The sequence below is a fragment of the Pleurodeles waltl genome, chromosome 8 (assembly GCF_031143425.1).
Source record: "Pleurodeles waltl isolate 20211129_DDA chromosome 8, aPleWal1.hap1.20221129, whole genome shotgun sequence".
Lineage (NCBI taxonomy): Eukaryota > Metazoa > Chordata > Amphibia > Caudata > Salamandridae > Pleurodeles > Pleurodeles waltl.
The window spans coordinates 1,502,421,981-1,502,444,730 of record NC_090447.1 but is presented as its reverse complement, the minus strand read 5'-3'; the positions used below and the strand labels follow the sequence as shown (position 1 = coordinate 1,502,444,730).

Genomic DNA, 22,750 nt, shown 5'->3' with positions numbered 1-22,750 from the left:
TTTGCTCCTTCTGTGTGTTCTTGAGAATGCAGCAAAAATGGAAAAAGCAAAAAAAAGAGGAGGAATAAAAGTATTCCTCCTCGTTACGCCATGCTAACGCCACCCCTGGGATGGTGTAAGTTTTTGGTGCGGCCACAGATTTACGCCTTCTTGTAAATCTGGGGCAGCGTCAAAAGCAATGGGAGTTGTGGGGAAACGCCCACAGCAACACCCATTGCACGCCCCTGTGCCGCAGAAAACTACAGTGGAGGGGCCCGTATTTACAAGAGAGCGTTAAGATACAAGAAGTGGCTCAACGCCCACTTGTAAATATGATGTAGTGCGCGCACCAGTGGTGCTAGGGCCTTGTAAATCTGGCCCATAGACTTTGAGGGGAGCAAGGGTCGTCTGAGGAACCAGATGTACGTTCAAGCAGTCCTTCAAGAGAGTCGTCTACTTAAATAGTGCAGAATTCTGAGAAAACGGGTGACTGGAAGGTGCCGCCAATATGTAAATTGTGTCAGTAGTTCCCGGGAAGGTGGAGTGGAGGTTTTTGATCGTTTCATAATAGAAATTTGAAAGCCTAGTGCAGATGTCGTGGGAAGGGAGAATGGTGCTTTTAATCGCATCAGGGAAGAGAAGGACATGACAGTCTTGAAAATCTCTGTAGGTGAATTGGTGTCAGTCGCAATCTGCACTGCAGAGGACACCTTCATGGAATTTTGAGTGAGTTACACAGGTAACTCACTCAAAGTTACCTCTGAAAGCTGCCTTGTAAAACTGTTAAGCATCTGGGTCGTAGGACTTTCTCCAGCTGCGCTCAAGCTTTTTGCATCAACTTTTCTCTGCGTGCAATTTCAGGGGTGCAATAGGATCCAGTGCTAAGGGAATCCATTGGTTGAACAGGATTGCGTCACTGTCTGGATTGGCTGTAAATGTGGCTCAAATTTTGCTTACCTGTGGCATTATGGAAACTTAGGAAGTACAGACTCTCAAATTATGGGATTTGAAATGTAATGGAAATTATGGAAACTTAAAATGTGTCAATTTATGCATTTTGCCCACAGCACTGATTTTTAGCTGTGGCATTATGGACACAGTAAGGTATGCTAGCTACCTGGGCCCTTTTTGAATATTGGAAAAATATGCTAAATAGGGCAAAGTGCAAATTACATTTCAAAAGTGGAAATTGGGTAGTTAGTGGCAACTGGGTGCATTTAAAAAGTGGACATTGTATATATATATATAGACAATTGCAAAGTGAGCTAAGGATCTCTATGTGAAATGTGCTATACCTGCTTTGACTGATATCACTGGCAGTTTGCCCCTAAATTTCATCAGAAGTCCTGTGGGTCCGGAGATGGGTAATCCAAATCCCTGTTTCAAGAGGCCTTTAAATGTTACCAGTGTCCTTTAGTTCACGATTAGCTGTTTTTTTTTTAAGTTGTTCTTTGGATGAAAGAACCATGGCCTCCTCTAAATCTTAACAAGTATTCACATAACCTCAGAGGCCTATTTCGGTTTGAAATTAAGAATTTTGACTAAATTAGTCAAAGAAGAGAGGTGTTAGCCCCCACCCGCTACATATCAATCATTCACTTCACGCATGCGTTGACCAACATTGCCTCCTCTAGAACTCGTTCCATGTGTGAGGAGCAATCTTATAACTTACATGCTCAGGAAACAATATCTGCTCCAGTGCCTGGTTTGCGTCTGCTTTAGACTCTGGCGCACCTTCCCCTAAACCTTGAGTGCCATCAGCCCTCTAGCAAGTGCATAATGTATCTGCAATCGGTGGAATAAAATTGGCTGAAAAGATGCTTCTTGGAACTTGTAAGGTACCATAAGGGAGGCTTGAAGTTTGCAGGACAGGCCTCTTTCTGTTTTCTTCTACTTTTTTCATGCGGCAGATTCAAACAATCCATCTCTCTACTACTACTTGTAATGCTTCCAGGCCACCAGCAGTCCCTCTTGGTCCAGCTCAGAGCCTATTCGAATTTAGTGACACTGCAACAGATTTGATTAGGACATTTTGGCCCATATTTATACTTTTTTAGTGTTGCATGTACGCCGCTTTGTGATGCAAAAGCGGCGCAAACTCACAAACTACAGTTGTATTTTGTAACTTTGTGCCGCTTTTGAGTCAGAAAATGGCACTACAACAGATTTGATTAGGACATTTTGGCCCATATTTATACTTTTTTAGCGCCACGTGTGCCGCTTTGTGGCGCAAACTTACAAAATACAGTTGTATTTTGTAACTTTGTGCCGTTTTTGCGTCAGTAAATGATGCAAATGCGGCGCTAAAAAAGTATAAATATGGGCCTTTATTTCTCGTGTCTTCTATGTCCTTCCTAATGATACTATTGAGTGCCACAGACTTGCCAGAAATTTTGGGCTGAAACTGTCTGCAGGTCACGGTATTTCAAAGCCAGCAGTACCTAGTCTTTGCACCAGTATAACCATGTTTTCCTGTGATGTGCATTAAAACAAAAACAAATGGTTTCTGTACCTTTCTTAAGTTCAACTTCCTTCTAGGACGCACCCCTGTCATTTTTTTTTAAATGGCCTAGGGCCAGCCCTATTGGCTTTGCCAATGTCTGTTTTCAACATGTAATTTGTTTTAATTGCTGGTCCTTCGAATAAAAGTGCTTTATGGAGCATCTTGTACATTATAAAATTTGGAGTTTAGATGGCTGCATACATGTAGATGATCAGGCATGACTATCGCAGTAGGTATTTGTGTTCTAGGTACAACTTGCATACAATGGCAAATGTATATTTTTCAGGATGTTGGGCTATGTTTCGTTATGAGGCTGTGATTTTACATGAACGAAGACTTAAATTGTTATTTAAACTCTGAAGTATATGGAGTCGATATGAGAACGGAGGCTCCACAGCAGGCCACCAGATCGCTGTAGAAGAGTTACAAGCCTTTATCATAATTCATCAAGCCGGAGGGAGCTCTGAGGGTTAGTAGCTGCAGTTCTTTGTAGTGAGATGCATCACTTCTTTGGGAATGTTAATATCATGTCTTTCCAAGATAATATACTACTTAGTTGGAAAGAACATGATTGTGCAGGTGCAGTTCTGTTGCAAGTAGAGGATGGCAGAGAAGTCACAACAGGATACACATCTAGAGAATTATTAAGGGCAGAAACAACATACTCCGTCGTGATACTGAGGCGCTGGCCTGCTGGTGGGGGATTGTGTATTTCAAACAGTATGTGTGGGGAACCATACGAACAGAGATGAAGCCACCATTGGATTTGTTTTCCACAAAGGATTCAGCCACAGCAACACTTTGTATTGCCAAGTGGACTTTTACATTGCAGGAGGATATTTTTAATTTAGGGCATGTTCCTGGAGTAAGAAACATCACAGCAGACTGTGTATCACTGTTAAATATGCAAGAGGTTAGATCAGACAGATAACTTCGGTAAAGATTGTGTTTTGCAAGCCTGGGCAAGGGGACCACAAGATGCATATCACATGAAGAGTGGAATGAACAAACTGACAAAAAATGAAGTCCTGCAGAAGATCAGTTAATATGTGGAGTCACGTTGGCCGCACATGACTGAGCTGAGTAAAGAGCAGAAGTTATGACAGTGTGGGCACAGACCCGTCATTGCTGGATGGAGTGTTGAGCAGGACGGAGGTGGTGGTTCCAATGGGACTACGGAAGAGAGTGGTGGAACTGGCACACACAAGCCGTATTGGCATGAATGTGATAAAAAGAAGCATCTAATCAGACTTGTGGTGTCCACATCTTGAACAGGATGTTGAAAACATGGAAAGGAATTGTATTCAGTGCACTTAAAGTGAAATGTCGCAGCAAACAGTATCATACCCACAACAGCCTGTAGATGGGCCACACAGGCTTTTTGAAAGGTTCCTGTGATCTAATTTTGTCATTTCTCACTGTGGGTTCAGCCCCTAAGTACACTTTGGTCATTGTAGACTATTAGTCACATTGCTCAGAAAGGACATTTGTAAAATACGTGGAGAAAATAATGGTTATTAGGTTTTTGGAGGAACTGTTTGCAAGAGAAATGATTTCAGCAGAATTGGTTACTGACAATAGTGTCCACTTGGTATTATCAAAGGAAATAGACTTCTTGGACAATTTGGAGGTACAATCAAGAGAGTATGTATATCATCCCCAAACTAATTGGTTGGTGGAATCCTGGAACAAGCAGTTAGAAAACTGATGGGGGCATATTTCACCACACACAAGAAAAGCACACGAGCAACACCAAACTAAATTGTTGCGTGGAAGGGATTTCTGTTCAAAGATTAGGCTAGTTGAATATTCTCCCCAGAGAAGGTAAGTGTTGTAGAATTATAATTTCAGATTCTAAGTTGCAGCTGGGGTGAAAGTTATACTCAGGCAGGCTTGGTAAAGGTTTGTTAAATTACTCTGAATCTTTGCAGATTAGAATGTGTAAAATGTTACAGTTGTTTATATGCCTAATTGTGTTACAGATAAATCTACTGAAGTGGAGGAGAGAGAAAGAAGATGGTGGTCTCAACAGTTTGGAGAGGAGGGTGTGGCAGGATATAATGAAGAAAATGCTTGCCAAGTTGGAGGATTAGGAAACTACGCTATAGTTCCATTTGGGTTGTGCACTGTCACAAAACTTCCCCACATTGGTCTTGAGTTGTTGTCCATGATACCAATGAGTATAGAACAGTTACCAACTCTATGTATTATTATTATTATTATTATTATTATAAAAATGTTATCAACTTTCTTCTGTGAGTGTTATGCAGACTACTCCAAGTTACCTTATGCACAGTTATGTTCATATTGTAAATAGTGGCTTTAAATGCCAAAGATGGGTGATGTTTCCTTGTGTAAAGGAAGGGAATGTTTGTTATTTAGTGCCTGACATGGTGTATTCCACAGTTCTAGAACCAGAAGAAGGTGGCATGAACGAGGGTTCAAGATGGAAGTCGGGGACGTCTGGTCCTCCAGCCGTTAGGTAATAAAGGAAGAAATCCAATTAATACTGGCCTGAAGTTAAGTCATTTCAACATTTGCCTTCAATTTCCTCTTCAATAGGCCTTGGCTGCCCACCCCCTGGCTAGGTGATATGGGGGACTTCATCCACTGCATTGTGGTCAATGGTGCAGGCATAAACTAATTCCAAATTAGACCCAAGGCATAGACACAATTCTGCTTGTATGTTCTCAGAAACCCCAACGACATGCTAGATTGAACTTGATGGAGGTTCTGCCTATCACTGGTCACTTCATGCGCTTTGCACGTCACAAGGAATTGTAAGTGCCAATTCTAATAGATGTCACTGAAATTCACTAATTCTGCAATGTTTTTCTTCCTGACATCCTACAGCGTTGTCACTTCATGGTAAATATGGTGCCTTGAAAAATAGTTTATAATGCCAAAGAGATGAGGGTTCTTGTCAATGGCATAGAAAAGGTTGGGTTCTGATACTCCAGTAGTCGACTTCTCAAAATTTCAAGTTTGATGAAACCACTTCCCTTCCAAGTATTACACAACAGAATATGCTTTACATGATACACCGCAACAGACTGAACATTAGCACTGCCAAGCAAGACTCAAATTATCTTGGTAGTTCACTAGTAATCAATGTCAGTTGAGCCTTCATTTCAAGTTAGTCGGAATAAGGCCAGGTATGTACCACACGAGGTAAATACTATTACTCCAGGGTGAAGTATTCAACAGGTGTGGTAAATACCTCCTATTTACAGTTTTGAGTAGGAAAGCGAAGCACCGCAAGCAGAACAGGTTTGTAACACACTGAATTCTGCATGTTTTGCCTTTTTTACAGGCCTTTTCTCCTGATAAATTTGAGCAGGTTTGGCCTGCTGGGACTTCACCGGGGGAAAAATACAAGGGTGTGATGATCAGGAAACCTGAGGAGCATCACTGCTGAGTGGTAGAGATTTGGCCTGATGGAGTGCCTTAGTGCCCAGTGGAAAGCAAGCCTAGGCACTTTGTGAAAATGGCAGGCTGCTGGCATTCAGCTGGTCTGCTGTTTGCTGCTAGCGCTGGGCACTAAAGAAAGGGCGGTCTGAGGCTGTGTGCAAGTGCAAAAGAAGCAAGTGCAAGATGGGGTGTGCTTGGCCCTCCATTACAAGTTTGTGAACAAAGGCAGTTAGTGAAGGGAAGTGTGCAGGTGTGGTTGAGAGCAGCAGGTTCCTGGCCGGTGGGCTGTGACAGCACAAGAGGCCTGAAACGCCAGCTCTGCATCCTACGGCCATCCTACCCTTAATCCGCCCAATCTCGAAAGCTAAGCAGGGTTGGGCCTGGTTAGTACTTGGATGGGAGACCACCTGGGAATAGCAGGTGCTGTGGGCATTTTGCCTCTCGCTGACAGTAGGTGGTGCTCGACTGGAGCTGAATTACACAGCTTGGTCTCTAATTTCACTTTTCATTTTTTATTTCTTCTACTCTTTTTTTTTTTTTTCCTTTCTGACAATATAAATAAAAAAACTGCAATAACATTAAAATACATGTGCCCTATAACTTTCCAAAGAAAAACTGAAAATTTGGCTGCACTTTACACAGCCCAAAATGAAGAAATCATTTGCCCTATGACAAGTAAGGGGACCCCTAGCTAAGGCTTTGCTTTCTGCCGGTCGGTGTGGAGCTGCTGCTGAGGGGCTGAACTGGAGCCAACTCCGGATCCAGGCCTCCCTCCTTTCACTGTCCTCAGCAGCCCGGGAAGTGGGGCAGAGGAAGGCAGAGAGCCAGGCCGCAGGCTACAGGGACCCTGGACCAGACAGTTTTTAGACCCTCGTCTCTGTGTCTCTTCTATGTGCACACAGGGTCCAGCACTGGGCATGGACAGTATTTGCATATTGGCGGGGGGGTGCTTGAAAAAAAAGGAAACTTGCAGTCAGAGTTCCACTTGAAAAGAACTCTGTCTCCCCAGAGTCCCTGAGAAAGGAAGTGGTGTTATGAGGTATGGTGCTGAGGCCAGCAGGAGGACTGGACTAGACAGAACATAGGCCTAGACACCAAATACAACTGGCTCATATTAGCGAATCAGAGAGCTAAAAATTGGGGCAGTTCTGAACTTTTAAAGACACACTGTATAAGTGTTTTGCAAAGTACAAAAGACTGCAAAGATTTGAGATTGCTGTAGGCAGTCTGTTTGAATATCAGGGAAATCAACAACAAGAACTGGCCCACCAGACCATAAAACAGGCCCACAAACAGCCAAATAAAAAAGTCCCACACACTGACTGTCAGACCAGCCCAACAGGCGCTGCCACTCCGACCCTGATAATTATTACACACCTCATAATTTCGATCCAGGCCCACACACCCTGTACTCGCAATTCAGGCCTTTAGTGCCTGTGTGTACTGCTTCCTAGTTCCGTAGAGGCAAAGAGCAAAAAGAAAAGCAGATTTAATAAACTATGAATGGATGGAAAAACGTCTCTGTATTGTGGAAAAACACCTTTATTAGTCAAATTCATTGATTTTAACATCAAAAGTCAAACTTCCTTTCACCACCATAACTTACATAGAGATCCTAAATCTCTATCAACAGAAACATTGTATTTTTAAGCCCCCATTACAGTTCCACCATGTTTTTTTTATTCACAGGATTAGTCTAAATCTTCTTTTCCCCCCCATGAGAAGAGAGTAGATTTAAATTTGAGTTTACAAAGGGACCAAAAGTGGCTGCGTGACCTGGTGTGGTTCAGGAGATAATCTCATTACTTACTGATAACCTTCCTTACTTGTGGAACAACAAATGTGTGAGGGGATTCCTCTCATACAAAACAGGCAGGCAATTCTCTTGCTCCCAATGCATAAAAATAAAAAATAATTACTGCAATAAAAGTCCTCCCCTAAGTGCCAAACAGGCTATGGATCCCACGCAATACGAGGCGGGACTCGGAGTAATGTTCCAATTATTTACTGGTAACTGTGTAATTCAGAGTACATTTTTGCTTAGATTATTTACAAACTGAGGCCGATGCATCTCACATACACACCCGCAAAAAGAGAAAAAGTATTAAAACCCTCACCACCCCCTAAAACTCCAGTTGGCCTGGTCAGAACAGGGCAGGAGGGAAGGGCTATTAATTTTAAGCGAAACTGTACTCTGAGTAAAGCAATTACCCAGTAAATAACTGGAACACTACCTCCTTCCACATTTCCATTATGATTAATTACATGTTGGGATGTATTAAGAAATGACAGAGACCAAGATAACTGACTTTTCATGCTCAGCTTTAATTATTTATATTTGTCCCTCCTCCATTATCTCATAGAGGAAATTACTTTAGATACCACGGGGTATATTTATAGGCCCCTAGCGCCAACTTGTGCCACATTAACATAATTTTTTTAATGCTAATGTGGCCCAACAAGGACAAAATCCTCGCACCATATTTACAAAGTGGCCACTTTGTAACACTTTGCGCTACATTATGCCTGCGGCAGGCATAATCTATGCAAAGGGGGTGTTCCCACTTTAAAGGGGCCGAAAACATGGCGCAAAGAAATCTAACAGATTTCCTGGCGTCAATTTTTACGCCACTTTTAACGCCTGCTCAGAGCCGGCATTAAAAGGGGACTGCCATTATTTATAATGGACCCCTATGTACATCAATAGCGTCACGAAAAATTATGCTATTACCCCCTACCCTGCGTCATGGTGCGCAGTATTTTAAATATGGTGCACACATGGTGGCGGTAGGGAGGACGATAAAGGGCGCAAGAAAAGTGGCGCTGCACACAGTGCAGCGCCACTTTTCTTAAATATGCCCCCAAAATCCTCTGTATTTGTTACACCATCCTGTAATACCTGATGAAAGCAGAAGGTGCAGCCCATGTCACTGTCCTGCAAATTTCTGTCAAGGACACTTCCTAACATTCAGCGAGGGAGGTAGACATGGCTCCAGTGGATCAACCTTCCACCTGAGCTGGAAACAGGCATCCTCATTACCCATTATGCTGGGATATTAAGGAACAAACCCACCTACTCAGGCTGAACAGAAAGCGTAGCCCCTTTACTGGCCAGTCCGATAGTCACAATCAGGGAAGAAGAAACCCTGAACTCTGAAACGCTGTCTATAAGATATGCAAATTACACTTGTCACATCTAGAGTGTGCAAGTCCACCTCCTCAGGAGAATTAGGATTAGGGTGAAACACTGGAATAATGACTTCCTGTTACCTGTCCAACAAATAATTCACTTTGGGCACAAAAGTTGGGTCTGATCGTAGAACCAGCATGGCCTTCAAACATTTTTAAAAAAAAAAAAACTGCTGGAAGTAATTGCTACCAGGAAGGAAGTTTAGCATCCTTATCTCAACAGTCTCAAGAGGCTGAAAGGGAGATAGCTTTAGAGCACTGAGGACCAGAAAAATATCCCAGGAATGATACACTGGCCAACAGAAAGTCCAATAGTTAAGGAACCCCTTAAATATCCTCTGCATTAAGACCATCCTCGTCCTGAAGATTCCCTCAAAGGCCCCACCAGTCGCCCATTGAATCTTAAGAGTTGACACCTTCAGACCTAAAGCAAACTCACCCTGCAGAAAATCCAACTCCTGAGCCAGCTTAACAGACTGAGGAATCAACTGTCTGGGATCTGACCATCTTTGGAACAAAGCATTGTGCCTAGCATAGGAAAAGAGAACAGAAGCCTGGATAGAAGAAGCCACCCTTTGAGAAACACCTTTCCTAATCAGCCCTGCCATCTCAACCTCCAGGCCCTTAGCCTGAGAGTTCTCTAGATCATTTGGGAGAAGGGAAATCATAGTGGAGAAGGAACTATTGGAAGAGGAAATCCCTCTTGGATCCTCATTCTTATAATCAGATGAAAAGAAGCAGAGCGGGGCATTGCTGGAGCTATCACAATCGCTATAGATTTCTCCTTTCTCAATTTGATCAGAAACCTGAGAAGTAGGGGAAAGGCATAGACGACTCCTTCTAACCATGGGCAAATAAGAGCATCCACTGCCCAAGCCCTCTCCTCTTTTGAACAGAACAGAGGAAGAAAAATATCCTGTGCCAATGAAAAGGTGTTCACCCTTGGAAAACCACAGTTCTGGCAAATATCTGCCTGATCAAGCAAAACTTGCATGTGGGCAGGATGCTCTCACACTTGATTCCCTGTGGATGTAAATCACCTTCAGATCTATGATCTTTCTCTGGGCCCACAGAAAGCTCTGATCCGAACTTTGGTAAACACTCTGGGCTGAATGGTAGCACATGGAATTGGAAATGAGGAGTCAACTTGGAAACAGGGAACCTTTCGGGCAGCTTGCTTTTGTGGAAAGCAAGTCATTTTCTAACACCAATGGGATAATCTGCTGCAAAAATGGCATCTTGAAGTGAATGGTCTTCACCCAAATGTTTATTCCCTTTGAGTCAATCACTGGCATGTACTCTCTGTTGGCCTTTTGCACAAGAAAAACAATAGAATAGGTGTACTTACTCCTCCCTGCTGGGGGCACTGTAACAATTGACCTGTTCTCCAACAGGGTCAAAATCCCTGACCATAACGGATCTTTTTTTTTTATAGAGTATCTGGGAATAGATGTGGCGATGGTACCAGAGTTTGGTGGCATTGTGACATACTCTATCATATATCCTTTCCCGATCAAATTCTGAACCCAGTGACCCCTATTAGGCAGCTCTCAAATCTTGTAAAAATCCAGAAGCCTTCCTCCTGCTCCAATACTGAAGGGACGGAAGGTTAGTCAGGAGCAATTTTTACTGGATCCAGCCAGACTCGCTGAATCATGAGATTCTGATGATTTTTTGAGGCTAGAAGAATAACCTCTCTCTTCCTTCTTCAAATAGCCACTTGAATCCTTGTTTGAGGACCTATAAGCTTTAGAAGTTGACCCTTTATATGAAAGGGAATGCTTTCTGTCTTTGAATGACTTAATTAAGATTGCATCGAACTGATCACCAAAAAGTTTCTTCCCCCAAACTATATCTGAAGGAGAGAAGCCTTCTCCAAATAATCAGTTTTCCAAGTCCGGCATCCATAAGTTTTGGAAGCCAGGATGAAAGCACCAGAAAAGGATGACACATTTGACAACAGGTATATCAAACCTACAGCTCAGCTTATGAAACTTGAGCCAAACGGCTTCGCACACGTGGGTGGGGGTATAAATTACTTTTTTAATGGCCCAGACTTGGACTGGGAATACTACCCCTCAGATGGATATGCTGCGGAAGGACTTTGCCCTTTAGTCCTCACTTCCTTTGTCCATAATGGGTAAAGTGCTGATTACAAGAATGGTCTTCCTACTAAAATTACTCTTAGCCATCCAAAACTATCTTTAGTGGGTTTCCACTTTGTTCTTTTGTATCATTAATGTTCTGCTCCAAAGCTACTTAAGGGGATGAGGTGCACCCAGGGTATTCTCGGTCAAGATCTACACGTCCCCATAAGATGGTGGTCTAGGGATCCTTGATGCAGTCTCTTACTACAGTATCTCCCACCTTTTGGTAAATAATGATTGCTTTTTTAGCCCTACAGCCAACCTGACATTATCTCAGAGAGACAGTTAATGGTTGACACCTTGCCTGAGGGGAAAGCTTACTCCGACTTTCCCTCTGACCACCAAGTAAGTGGTGAATATTTGGAAAGATTCCCTTTGTGTGTTGCAGTGGGCTTTGGTTGGCTGGTGACTGAGACTCTGCTGTCATTAGGGACTGTTATGCTCCAGGTGGCTTCTCTTCAACCCTGCCCAGATGGGTTGTCTCTCTTTTTTGGGATTACAATGTTGTTGCGCTCTACACAACACGTAATTGTTAAGTTTCCTCCAGCTGCAACATGCCATCACCCCCTATTTGAGGGAGGCAACTGAGACTACGGAATTTAGTCTCTCTCTCAACCAAGCTCACAATAGGAAAGTTGGGAGATATGAAAATATCCTACATCTATAAATCCTTAGTGATTAACGCTCCAGACTCCTTTACTAAATTACAAGAAACTTAGAATGGAGACCTTTCAGAGGATGAGGAGGAGTGGAGAGATGCCCTTATTTCACCAGGAACAGTAGGGATTTAAACCTGCTATTGCTTGACTGAACTGAAATATATGATGGAGCGACGATTTAAAATTGGATGAGACTTCTCTTTAACATTTTTTAAGTCTCAATGACTGCTACATTTCTCCACATTGTTTAGGCTTGCCTGGCTGTCCAGCAATTCTGGAGGGAGGTTTTAGACTCCCTGTAATAGGTCCCATGCATTCTTGTACATGAAGATAATGTAGGAGACATAACAGCGCTGAAGTGCTGATAATTCTTCCCCCTAACACGAGGCTTGAGATACCCCTTAGAGATTGGCATGAGATTCCTGGAGGAGCCACCTTCATTTAGATTGATTCCGTCAAAATTTAATGATGGCCTCAGGAAAACTATGCGCTACCACCTGAAATGTTTGGCCAACTTCTGTTTTTTCTCATGATTGGATTTGTTTTTTTAAAGGCAAGAAACATGTTTATAATAAAGAACTACCCACCAGCAATTTGTGATGGTGAACAAAAGCACCAGAAACCACCCAGGTAGGCAGGACAGCCAGACCCATCTACTTCAACTCAACGGGCAACCATTCCTTGGGTGGAACGAACCTCAACAAGACTAGTAAGAGGGACCTCAGCATCCCTGCAGCGCGAGAGTGGGAACACATGAGTTTGCTCTAAGGTACCAACAGAAGGCTTTCTACCCCTGGCAAAACACCTTAGGGTGTCTTGGGTACAACATTTTGTGGGAAATAATTCATGTAAAGTCCCTGGCACAGGAGAACACCCAGCTTCCCCACCCTCCAATATTTAAGTGCTGCCAGAAAGAGTACCGTTGCCAAAAACAGATTCATGGGAACATTGGAAAATGACTCAAAAAAAGGCAACCTGAAGAGGATGAAGGAGTAAGGATAGATCCAAGGAAGGAACCTGGGAGTTAACTGCAGGCCTACAATTCACACCACTATGTAGAAGGCGAGAAGTCAGAGGAACCAAAAGGGATACGTCAAACCAAGATTCCCTAAATGCCTGAATGCTGTGCAGAGCTGACACAACCTGGTATACCAAAATCAATCTCCCACCAAAAAAAACCACCCAAAAGTGGTAGCACTCTAAGGGATGCAAGCTCCAGGAACCACAGCCAGAGAAGTAATGGACCCAGTGTTTCATATATAGTTTCATGGTAGAAGAGTTATGATCATGATGAATAGCCACAGCGACTTCCCTAAAACATAGGACCATCAACTTTACATCATTATGAGAAGACACCAAAACCCTGCAATCATGAGATGGGGATGGGAGAGTGGAGATGATGGCAGCACAAGGAGAAACAAGGGAGGATCAAGAGCAAAGTCCAGCAAAACCAAGAAACAAATATGGCAGTGCCGCACCTGAGCTATGCCTTCTCTCCTCACCTGTTCAAGCCAAGCCAATAACCCAAAGATTAGCAGAATGAGAGGGAAGGCATAAGGAAGCCCCTGTGGCCACAAGAAGAAACAGGGCATCCAACTCACTACACTACCTCATCCTGTGGATAAAGAACGGCTGCAAATAAAAGACAGAAGTGAATCCTCAGGAAAGGCAAACAAATCAGCTAGAGTTGTCATTCCTGTACAGATCTGCCGAAATAAACTGGAATAGAAGGTGAGCCTCTGGCCACATAAAAACCTTTCCTCCCTCCCCTGTCTGAGGAGCAAAGTGAAGCAGCCAGAACTCCAGAGAGGCCAAAACTTGATGATCCAGGATTTAATTGACCCGTAGCTTTAAACAGAACCTGGCCTATGGAAATACACAAGTAGTGGCTGATAGGATCCCTTTTAAGGTGTAACCAGTCACAGAGAGAGGCAGCACCCCCTCTAACAGATGGAAGAGATGAGACTGTAGCCTGGGCACCTGATCTGCCGTCAATAGATAACTCACACCCAGGTCTGTATGGAAAGGAGCCCTGATGATGTCAGCTTGTGAGAAGAAAGCAAATGGGACATTTTTGTGTTAATGAGAATACTGTGGTCCTTTATAGACTGGCACATCACAGTGGCATCTTCCAGGGCCTTTGGAAGAGAAGAGGTCAGGAATTACCCAATCGTCATTGTAGGACAAACCCCTCACCCTTTTAGCATGTAAGAGACCAACCAGAAAGGTAAGAGCCTTATTTAACAACCTGGTTGCATAAGGGGAGTAGTAGGAACTGAAAGTGGTTTTATCTACCACAAAGTGCAGGAACGGCTGATGGTTGGCATGGATAAGGATGTGGAAGTACACGTCTTTCAACTCCAATGACACCAGAAGTCCCCAAGGCGAGCCAAAGGCATCCTATCCACTTTTTCCCCACAGCATTTGCAGCCCTAGAAGTGTCAAGGAAATGGAGAAAGGCTGCCTGGTGTTTCCCACAAGCAAGATGGCTTCTCAGTAGAGTAGCCATGAAATGCCAAACTTGGGAAAAGTGAAGGAAAGAGGCAGGTCAGAAAAAAGCCACTTGCTCACACTTCATGCATCCACTGATGAGCCAACTCCCTCCTCTCGCAAGAAGCAGCCATACCACTTTCAGGAAATATAAAAGCTTCCAAGCATGCAGCACCACTCCACCTCCAAAGCACACATAGCCAAGCGGGGAAGTTGGAGAAGTATGCCAGAGGCATCCCTGGGACCACAACACGCCTCACAGGCAAGCTAGAAAACACCAGATGACTGGACGTATTGCATAACAATGGTTGCACACACCACCACAGTGGACACATTACATAAAGGGCAGAAACCACTTACCTATAGGCGCAGAGGAGTCCATGGCTCAGCAAGAGGGTAATAAGACGGGTTGTTCTGAGTTACCAAGGAATTTTAGAGTCAGGCAGAAGGAGGATATTTTTTTTTAACATTGGCTGCAACTGTATTCTAGATGAACACTCACCCATTAGGAATGCGGATGAGGTGCTAACACAATATTCTCTGCTAATTAATAAAGAAATGTCTCCGGGTCTGTGAAGAAAGCTTGTATGTGTGAGGCAGAGTGCTATAAGAGAGCAATATAATTGGTATGATGACTGGTCAAGTCGAAGTGTATCAACTCATCATAAATTATTGAAAAAGGTCAGAAAGCTCTTAAAAAACCCAGTAACTTTTACCTTTCACAACTAATTTATCTTTCTCTAGACATAAAAAAAATTCAACAGCATAGGACTTTTAGATCTCAAACCTCTTCATCCATTAATGGGTTTTCGTTCTGAAACTGAACTAAACTGCAATAGAGCTCAGTAACTTGAAAACGTTTGTGTGTTACAACTTTTTAAACACTCAGGGGGATATTTGTTAATCTTGTACACAACAATGGCAGCAAGCAAAGTTGCTGCCTTGCATGAAAGAGAGTAGAGATGCCCCATATTTACAAAGATATGGAGTGTTTCTGCTTGGTCCATGTGCTGCTGCAATGTGTGCTGCTCAGCACCAACGCAGACACCCTGGCACCATTAGTGCAAGGGGGCCTGTGTTACAGGCACGGTTATTTTTAAGGCAGGAAAGGACAACTTTCTGCACAAAAACAATCCCTAGAGGCACTTCCCTCTTTGGATGTGTGATGCAGAATGGAAAAGGCTTTGTAAACATTACTGAAACCTTTGTGTTATTCTTACGTTGCCTTGCATGACACAAGCACAACGCAAAGGTTTGATAAATCTGGGACTTTATCAGGGTAGGTATTCCAAACGTGCAGTTAGGTTATTTCTTAGATTGTGGTACCTGTTCATTGGTCTAAAGCACTGTATTTCACATTCAACATGAGAGTAGAAAACTCCCCAACTTGGCAATGTTACCAATCCTGGTTCAAAACATATCTAATGAATAACCTTCTGGAAAACAAATTGCAACTACAAACAAGTAAGCATTTTCGGTATGTTGTTTAGACATGATATAAACATTAGTCAAAACTGTACTTCTATACATCAACTAATAATTATCAAAATGTTTCCTATGAATAACAGGGCAATGCTATCACTGCACTATTTTGCTCAGCGTGACGTCATGCCCTCCTGGAAAGGGCACAGATCCCCACAGAACGCCAGATAGCATGTCTCTCAGTACTGTCTCTCAGTAAATAATGTCATAATAGATCTTTGGTTTTTTGGTGTAGTTGCGAAACTCTTCTACCATCATCCCAACACGAAACAGAACTTCCTCGTCCCACCACTTGGCCATAATCTGCAAATATAAAAAGGAAGGTGATATATTATGGGTTGAACCTCGCCTTTGAGCTTAATACATGCACCATCCAGTCAGACAGCATCCTCCACACTACAAACAAAAAGTATCCCAGACAGAAAAAACATTGGAATATATTTAAGCCACAAATTCTTGGAAGTTCAAAACTTGGAAAAACCTGTGCCCAAATAGAAGGACCATGTTGTGCAAGTTCTATACGGTACGTTAATTGTTTTCAGCATGTTAAACAATCTGTGGGTAATGTTTAGGTCTGGATTTGGCAGAGTCAGACCTACCTTCTCCAAATATATTTAGAGTGTGAAGGGTCTGACCCTTTGACCCCACAGCTTCTTAATACAGGCCTCTTCCAGTCAGTGACTTGAGACTTAGGCCCATATTAATACTTTTTGACGCACAACTGCGCCAATGCAGTTGTGCGTCAAAAAATTTACCGCCGGCTAACGCCATTCCAACACGCCATGCGGGCGCCTTATTAATGGAATGACGTTACCCGGCGCTGCGGACTGGTGTGCATAAAAAAAAAAGACTCACACCAGGCAGCGCCGGCGTATGGGAAAATGGGGGTTGTGCATCAAAAAACAGTGCAAGTCAGGTCTGAGGCAAAATTGCATCATTGGTGGAGTGGCTACTGGTGATGGTTTCGGAGAGCGTTGTGTGGACGGTGGCGGGCTTACTTGTTTAGCCACCTTTGCCTGTGGCTGCTTGTCTTTCTCCTGGAAGGCAAGTTTGCGTTTCATTCTAATAGGAGGGAGAGTGCTGATCTTCCCCGTTTCTTTTTGGATGTGGAGCCTTCTTTGGGTGTAGTCTGGCTCCATTGACTCTAGTTCCTGTCCAAATCTGTGTGTTTTCATTTGTGATGACAGTCCTTGTTCCTCTGTGTAGGAACTTGCTTTCGGTTCCAAGGCCGGATGTTTCGGTATCGAAACCTTTTCGGCTGTTTTTTTCGGTTCCAACGAAACCTTTTTTTATCTTCGGCGTTGTGGTTTCTCGGTGCCGACTTATTTCGGTTCCGCTGTCTCGGTGCCGAACTTGCTCGGAGCCGCTGTCTCAGGCCCGAGATTGCTGAGTGGCGGTATCTCGACCGGAGTCGGATGACTTCGACACCAGCGTGCCCTTTTTCGGTGCCGATGATCGGTCACCTATTTTTCGGGTTAAGCCATGGCCTGTTGGCGGTGGCGTCCCCTGGGCTTTTGTGGTCTTCTCGTGAGTTTTATGTTTCGACGTCTTACTAACGGTTTTCTGCGTTTCTTCTGGATCGAGCTCGTCTGAGTCCGACTCCTGGATGGAGAAAGTTTCTTCTTCCTCCTCGAAATGCCCTTGTCCTGTTGGCGCCGACGCCATCTGCAGTCTTCGGCCCCTTAATGTCTTTCTGGACCGACACGCTCGACAGGCTTCACAAGTATCTTCCTTGTGCTCTGGAGACAAAAACAAGTTACAGACCAGATGCTGATCTGTATACGGATACTTGTGACATTTTGGGCAGAAGCGGAATGGGGTCCGTTCCATCAGCCTTGAAGAGACACGTGGCCGGGCCGACCAGGCCCGACGGGGGATCAAAAAAACCCCGAAGGGCCACCGGAGCTCTTCAAAAATCGGTGTTGATCTGTTATAACTAACCCGATACCGAACGCAAACAATACCGACGATTTTTCCGAGATTCTAACTAACTTTCCGACCCGAAACACGGAGCGAAAAGGAACACGTCCGAACCCGATGGCGGAAAAAAAAACAATCTAAGATGGAGTCGACGCCCATGCGCAATGGAGCCGAAATGGGAGGAGTCCCTCGATCTCGTGACTCGAAAAGACTTCTTCGAAGAAAAACAACTTATAACACTCCGAGCCCAACACTAGATGGTGGGATGTGCACAGCATGTGTATCTGCAGCTACACATGCCATCGAACATATATATATATACACACACACACACACATACTAATAAACAGTAAGAGGCATAAAAAGTTTAGAAAACAGTGTAAAATAGCAATAAGCAATAGTAGCCCTAGGGGCAGCCCAAACCATATACTAAGAAAGTGGAATGCGAAAACAGGGCCCCCACCTAGGTAAGTAAATCGTGTAGAAGGGAGCTGTGAGTACTCAGAAACCACACAGGTAAGTAATACAGTACCTCCCAGCGACCAGGAATGCAGGAGTAAAACACTGGATTTCCCCAAAACCACCCCAAAGGATGAAAAGAAGATCAAGAAGACACTCAGAACAGCTTGCAAGAAATCAGCGGTGGATTACCGAAGATGGAGACCTGTGGAGAGAGGGGGCCAAGTCCAGAAGTGTCTGTGGAGTCCAGGGGGAGTAGGAAATACTACCCACCCTGAGGTACCTTTTGCAGTTGGTCGATGAGGAAGGAAGACAGGTCAGCACTGCGGCACAGAAGCTGAAGGAGAGTTCGTGATGTGTGCAAAAGGTGTCCCACGATGCAAGCCGGACTGCAGATGAGGTTCGCGAAGGATTTCCACAAGCAAAACTTGGTAAAGGCAAATTTCGCGATTGGGGGAAAGTGGTGCTCCGGGCACCAGCAAGGTCCAGGAGGACTCTAGCTAAGAGGGGGAGTCACAAGGGACCCTCCGCGTCACAGAAGGCTCACAGGAGCCGAGGCAGCACTCACAAGTCTCCCACAGGACAGGGACACAGAAGTTGCTGAAGCAGCCCATGCAGCACCACAGAAGTTGCTCCCACGTCGTCGGAAGACCACGCAGAGGCCCAGTGGTTGTAGGAGGGAGTGCTGGTGGCTGGAGCTACACATCGCCTGAAGTTCCCCTTGGAGGTGAAGCAAACAAGCCTTGGCAGCTGCAAAGGATGTGGTGCATGGGGGTGCTGTCTTGCGTGGATTGGAAAGGACTTACCACCACCAAAGTGCGAAAGCTGGTAGAGAGGATCAAGAGGAACTCTCCGGACCACCACCCGTGAAGCAGGACCCACGCCACTCCGAATGAGGGGAGATCCATGCACCGGTTGGCGTTTCAGCCAGGTACCTGCAGATGCAGGGGAGAGATGCCTTCACCCCAAGGAAGATTCCTCCTTCTTCTTGTGCAGGCTGAAGAGTTGCAGTCTTCTGAGGATGCAAGGCCAGGGAAATGTTGCAAAGCTGGCAGGAATTCAGGGCACAATGTTGCAAAAGAGTCTTCCTCGCAGATCTGCAGCTTCTAGGTTCCTGGAGGGTCCAGTCTCGGTTCCAGAGGCTAGAAGTTGAAGCAGAGGTTGCAGGGGAGTCCTGCTGGAATCCTGCAAGCAGAATCTGAGGACCCACTGAGGAGAGAGACCCTAGATAGCCCTGAAAGGGGGATTGGTCACCTATCCAGGTAAGCACATATCAGGATGGAGCTCAGACATCACCTGCCTGGCTTGGCCACTCAGATGCTCCCAGAGTTCCCTGCCAACCTTGGAATCAAGATGGCAGAACTCAGGGACCCTCTTGAGGAACTCTGAGCACCACCCCTGAGGTGGTCATGAACAGGGGAGTGATCACTCCCCTTTCCATTGTCCAGTTTCACGTCAGAGCAGGGTCCCTGAACTGGTGTAGACTGGTTTATGCAAGGAGGGCACATAATGTGCCCTTCAAAGTATTGCCAGTGGCTTGGGGAGGCTACCCCTCCCATGCCTGTAACACCCCTCTCCCAAAGGAAATTCTTTGTTCTGCCTTCCTGAGCATAAGCTTCTCAAGCAACAGGAGGGCAGAAACCGGTCTCAGGAGTGGCAGCAGCTGATTTGCGCGGAAAACCCCATCAGACTAGTGGTAGCAATGCTGGGGTTCCTCTAAGGAGCCCCCAGAGTGCATGGAATCATACTTCCAATACTTGCAACAGTATTGGGGTACGATTCCGACATGTTTGCTACCAAACATGCCCAGGTTCGGAGTCACCATTATGTAGTTGGACATAGGCAGTGACCTATGTCCAGTACACATGTAAAATGGTGCCCCGCACTCACGAAGTCCAGTAAAATGGGGCTGGAGTTCGTGGGGGCACCTCTGCTAGTGCAGGGGTGCCCTCGCACACAGGTACCTGCACCCTGCCCTCTGGGCTTAGAGGGCCTACCATAGGGGTGACTTACAGTGACCTGGTGTAGTGAGCTGTAGTGAAAACAGGTGCATGCACTCGTTTCAAGCAGGCTGCAATGGCAGGCCTGCAGAACCCTTTGCATGGGCTCCCTGTGGGTGGCAGAATAGCTGCTGCAGCCCATAGGGGTCCCCTGGAACCCAAATGCCCTGGGTACCTAGGTACCACATACTAGGGACTGACATGAGGGGACCAGTATGCCAATTCTGGGACGAAAAAGGTACACTTTAGATGAGACAGCAAAACTACTGGGGTACTGGTTAGCAGGAACCCAGTAGACACAATCAAACATACTGACAACAGCAAAAAATGGGGGTAACCATGCCAAGAAAGAGGGCGCTTTCCTACACATGGAATGAAAAAAAGATAACTGCAGGTGGTGAGGATGTGGTAACAAACAGGACTCAGTCATGTTCTGGAGATCTAATATGTATACTCTCCCAGATTCCCTGATCCTCCTTCTGTACATCCTTCTGTTCCTTTGGGTCATGTGTCAACGTTATCTCCTTAATGTCCCCATACACACCAGATGCATGCTTTAGAAATTCTGATGAGGACTGGTGTGTTCCCTTCTCTCTCTGGCCTGGCCTCTCCAGCTTGGTCACAAGCAAAGCTGGGCGACCAGTGTCTACAATATGCAGTAATTTAAGCAGTTTATAGCCTCAGGCTCAGTACCTTCACATCCACCTGCTCTCTGCTCACCCCAGGCCACCGGAGATCAGATGGTGTCATGAAGGGTGAGAACAAGTTACCATGCAGCTGGGGAGATCGCAGAAAAAAAATGTCTCACCAACAAATGTTGAAGGCAACAACTCTGGCACTGAACCCCAAGTGATGCAAGCAGTTGTGACTTCATGTTCCTAAAGCAGCATAGAGCTCACTATGATAACTCACAGGCTCCTGGGCTGGTGAACGAGGGCTTCTGGAACAAACTACTACCCAAACAAGACAGTGGTGATAATCAGAGCTCACCCATCAGCTCTACTGCAGGGTTCAAATACCAATCAAAGGATGAATGGCCACTCCACGAACCACTGATGGCAACACCCTGGACAACAGCAGTATCTCGTGGACTGGTTCCATCTTGCCCAGGTACAGATGTTTACTGAGCCCAGACAATAGGTGTCATTTTTTGTAGATGCATATCACAAAGAGGAGGAGCAGAGGGTGCAGTGGTAGAGGAATGGAGGTACGCTTCAAAGGACAGATTCCACCTGAGCCCCTGACAATCCAAGTTTCTCGCAAATGTACCTCTAGCGTCAGTATGTATATTTGCGGAGATGAAATTAACAGAAAGTGAACAGCTTGAAAGAATATGACTCCAAAGGAAAGTCTCAACCTCAGTCACTGACACCATCACCCAGAGGTTCCTGTATTTTTATAACAGGTTAAGTTGAGGAAGAAAAAAAGAATAAAGCAGGGAGAGCCTCTCAGCCCTCCAGTGACATGGGGTGCTTTGAGCAACTCCCTCACTATCTTTGGTAGCCACTTACAAGTGGAATCTAAAATGAACTTCACTGTGCACCCCAACAATCATTCACACAATCCACATTCTCCACTTGGATAAAAAGGTCTGGATAAACTCAATTTCCAAAAGTTCAGTATAATGTGTTTAGAAAGTGATAGGATCAAACCTGGGGTCAGGAATAGTGGCAGTACTTGTTGTCCACTGACAATATGAGTGGCAGTCTAAACGATACATTAAGGACTTCCAATGATACAGTGTAAGAACAAGGGGATCTCCTACCATGAGCCATAAATCATGTTAATTGTTAATAATGATAGGACAAAGAATTAGCAAGAAGCAAGCACCTACACACCATTAGCTTCCACTGCATTTCCTTTGTGCTAGGCTGTCACAGACCAATTACAGACCGCCCAAACACCCCCCCCCCTTCCTTTATATTGCAATCAACATCTTTTTTACCTGAAGGCTGACTGGTAGCCCTGACGAGTTGTAGCCAGCTGGCACTACGAGACCGGGAATGCCAGTGAAGTTCCCAAGCTGCATAAATCTAAAAAAAAAAGAGCAAAAAGAGTCATATGCCACCCTGAGCTAAGAACAGAGCGATCATGAATGACAGAGTTATTAAAGATATTTCACCCACAATCATGATAGACGTAAATTACACTCATTTCACCAATTCGGATGCTCTTTATTTTGCATTAAAAACTAAAATCTGATTTCAACTAACCAGCTACAATTTTGTATCATATGCACTTCCGAGCCAAACTCCAAGGGCTTCTGTATTACTACTGACCAGAAATAAGCAAGCCAGGTTTTGTAAAGCAGTGCATGTAGCCTTTCATATACAGAACATGCCAAATAATACAATTCAAAAGGAAGAGGAAGACAGAGTCCAGTCGAGCTGGTGAGAAATCATGTCCCTTATCAAGCTTCTCTGCGCAGCTACAGTCTGAATAGTTAGGGTTTCAGATGTCTTCTGAACAACTTTTAGCTAAGTGCAGATCTCAGATCATGGTGTAGGGTAT

At 44.7% G+C, this 22,750-nt stretch overlaps 1 protein-coding gene and 1 pseudogene across 1 annotated transcript in view; one reads left to right on the top strand and one right to left on the bottom strand.

The window, feature by feature from the left end:
- The first annotated feature begins 6,216 nt into the window (after window positions 1–6,216).
- Window positions 6,217–6,325, top strand: LOC138252361 (5S ribosomal RNA; annotated as a pseudogene).
- Window positions 6,326–15,847: 9,522 nt separating this feature from the next.
- Window positions 15,848–22,750, bottom strand: part of LOC138248826 (uncharacterized) — a 121,627-nt gene continuing 114,724 nt past the window's right edge. Inside the window, exons 19-20 of the mRNA XM_069202766.1 lie at window positions 22,185–22,272; window positions 15,848–16,163 (exon numbers count right to left, since the gene is read on the bottom strand). Of these exons, the coding sequence (XP_069058867.1) occupies window positions 16,053–16,163; window positions 22,185–22,272 (199 nt within the window). The 3' untranslated portion in view covers window positions 15,848–16,052. The remainder of the gene's footprint in view (window positions 16,164–22,184; window positions 22,273–22,750) is intronic.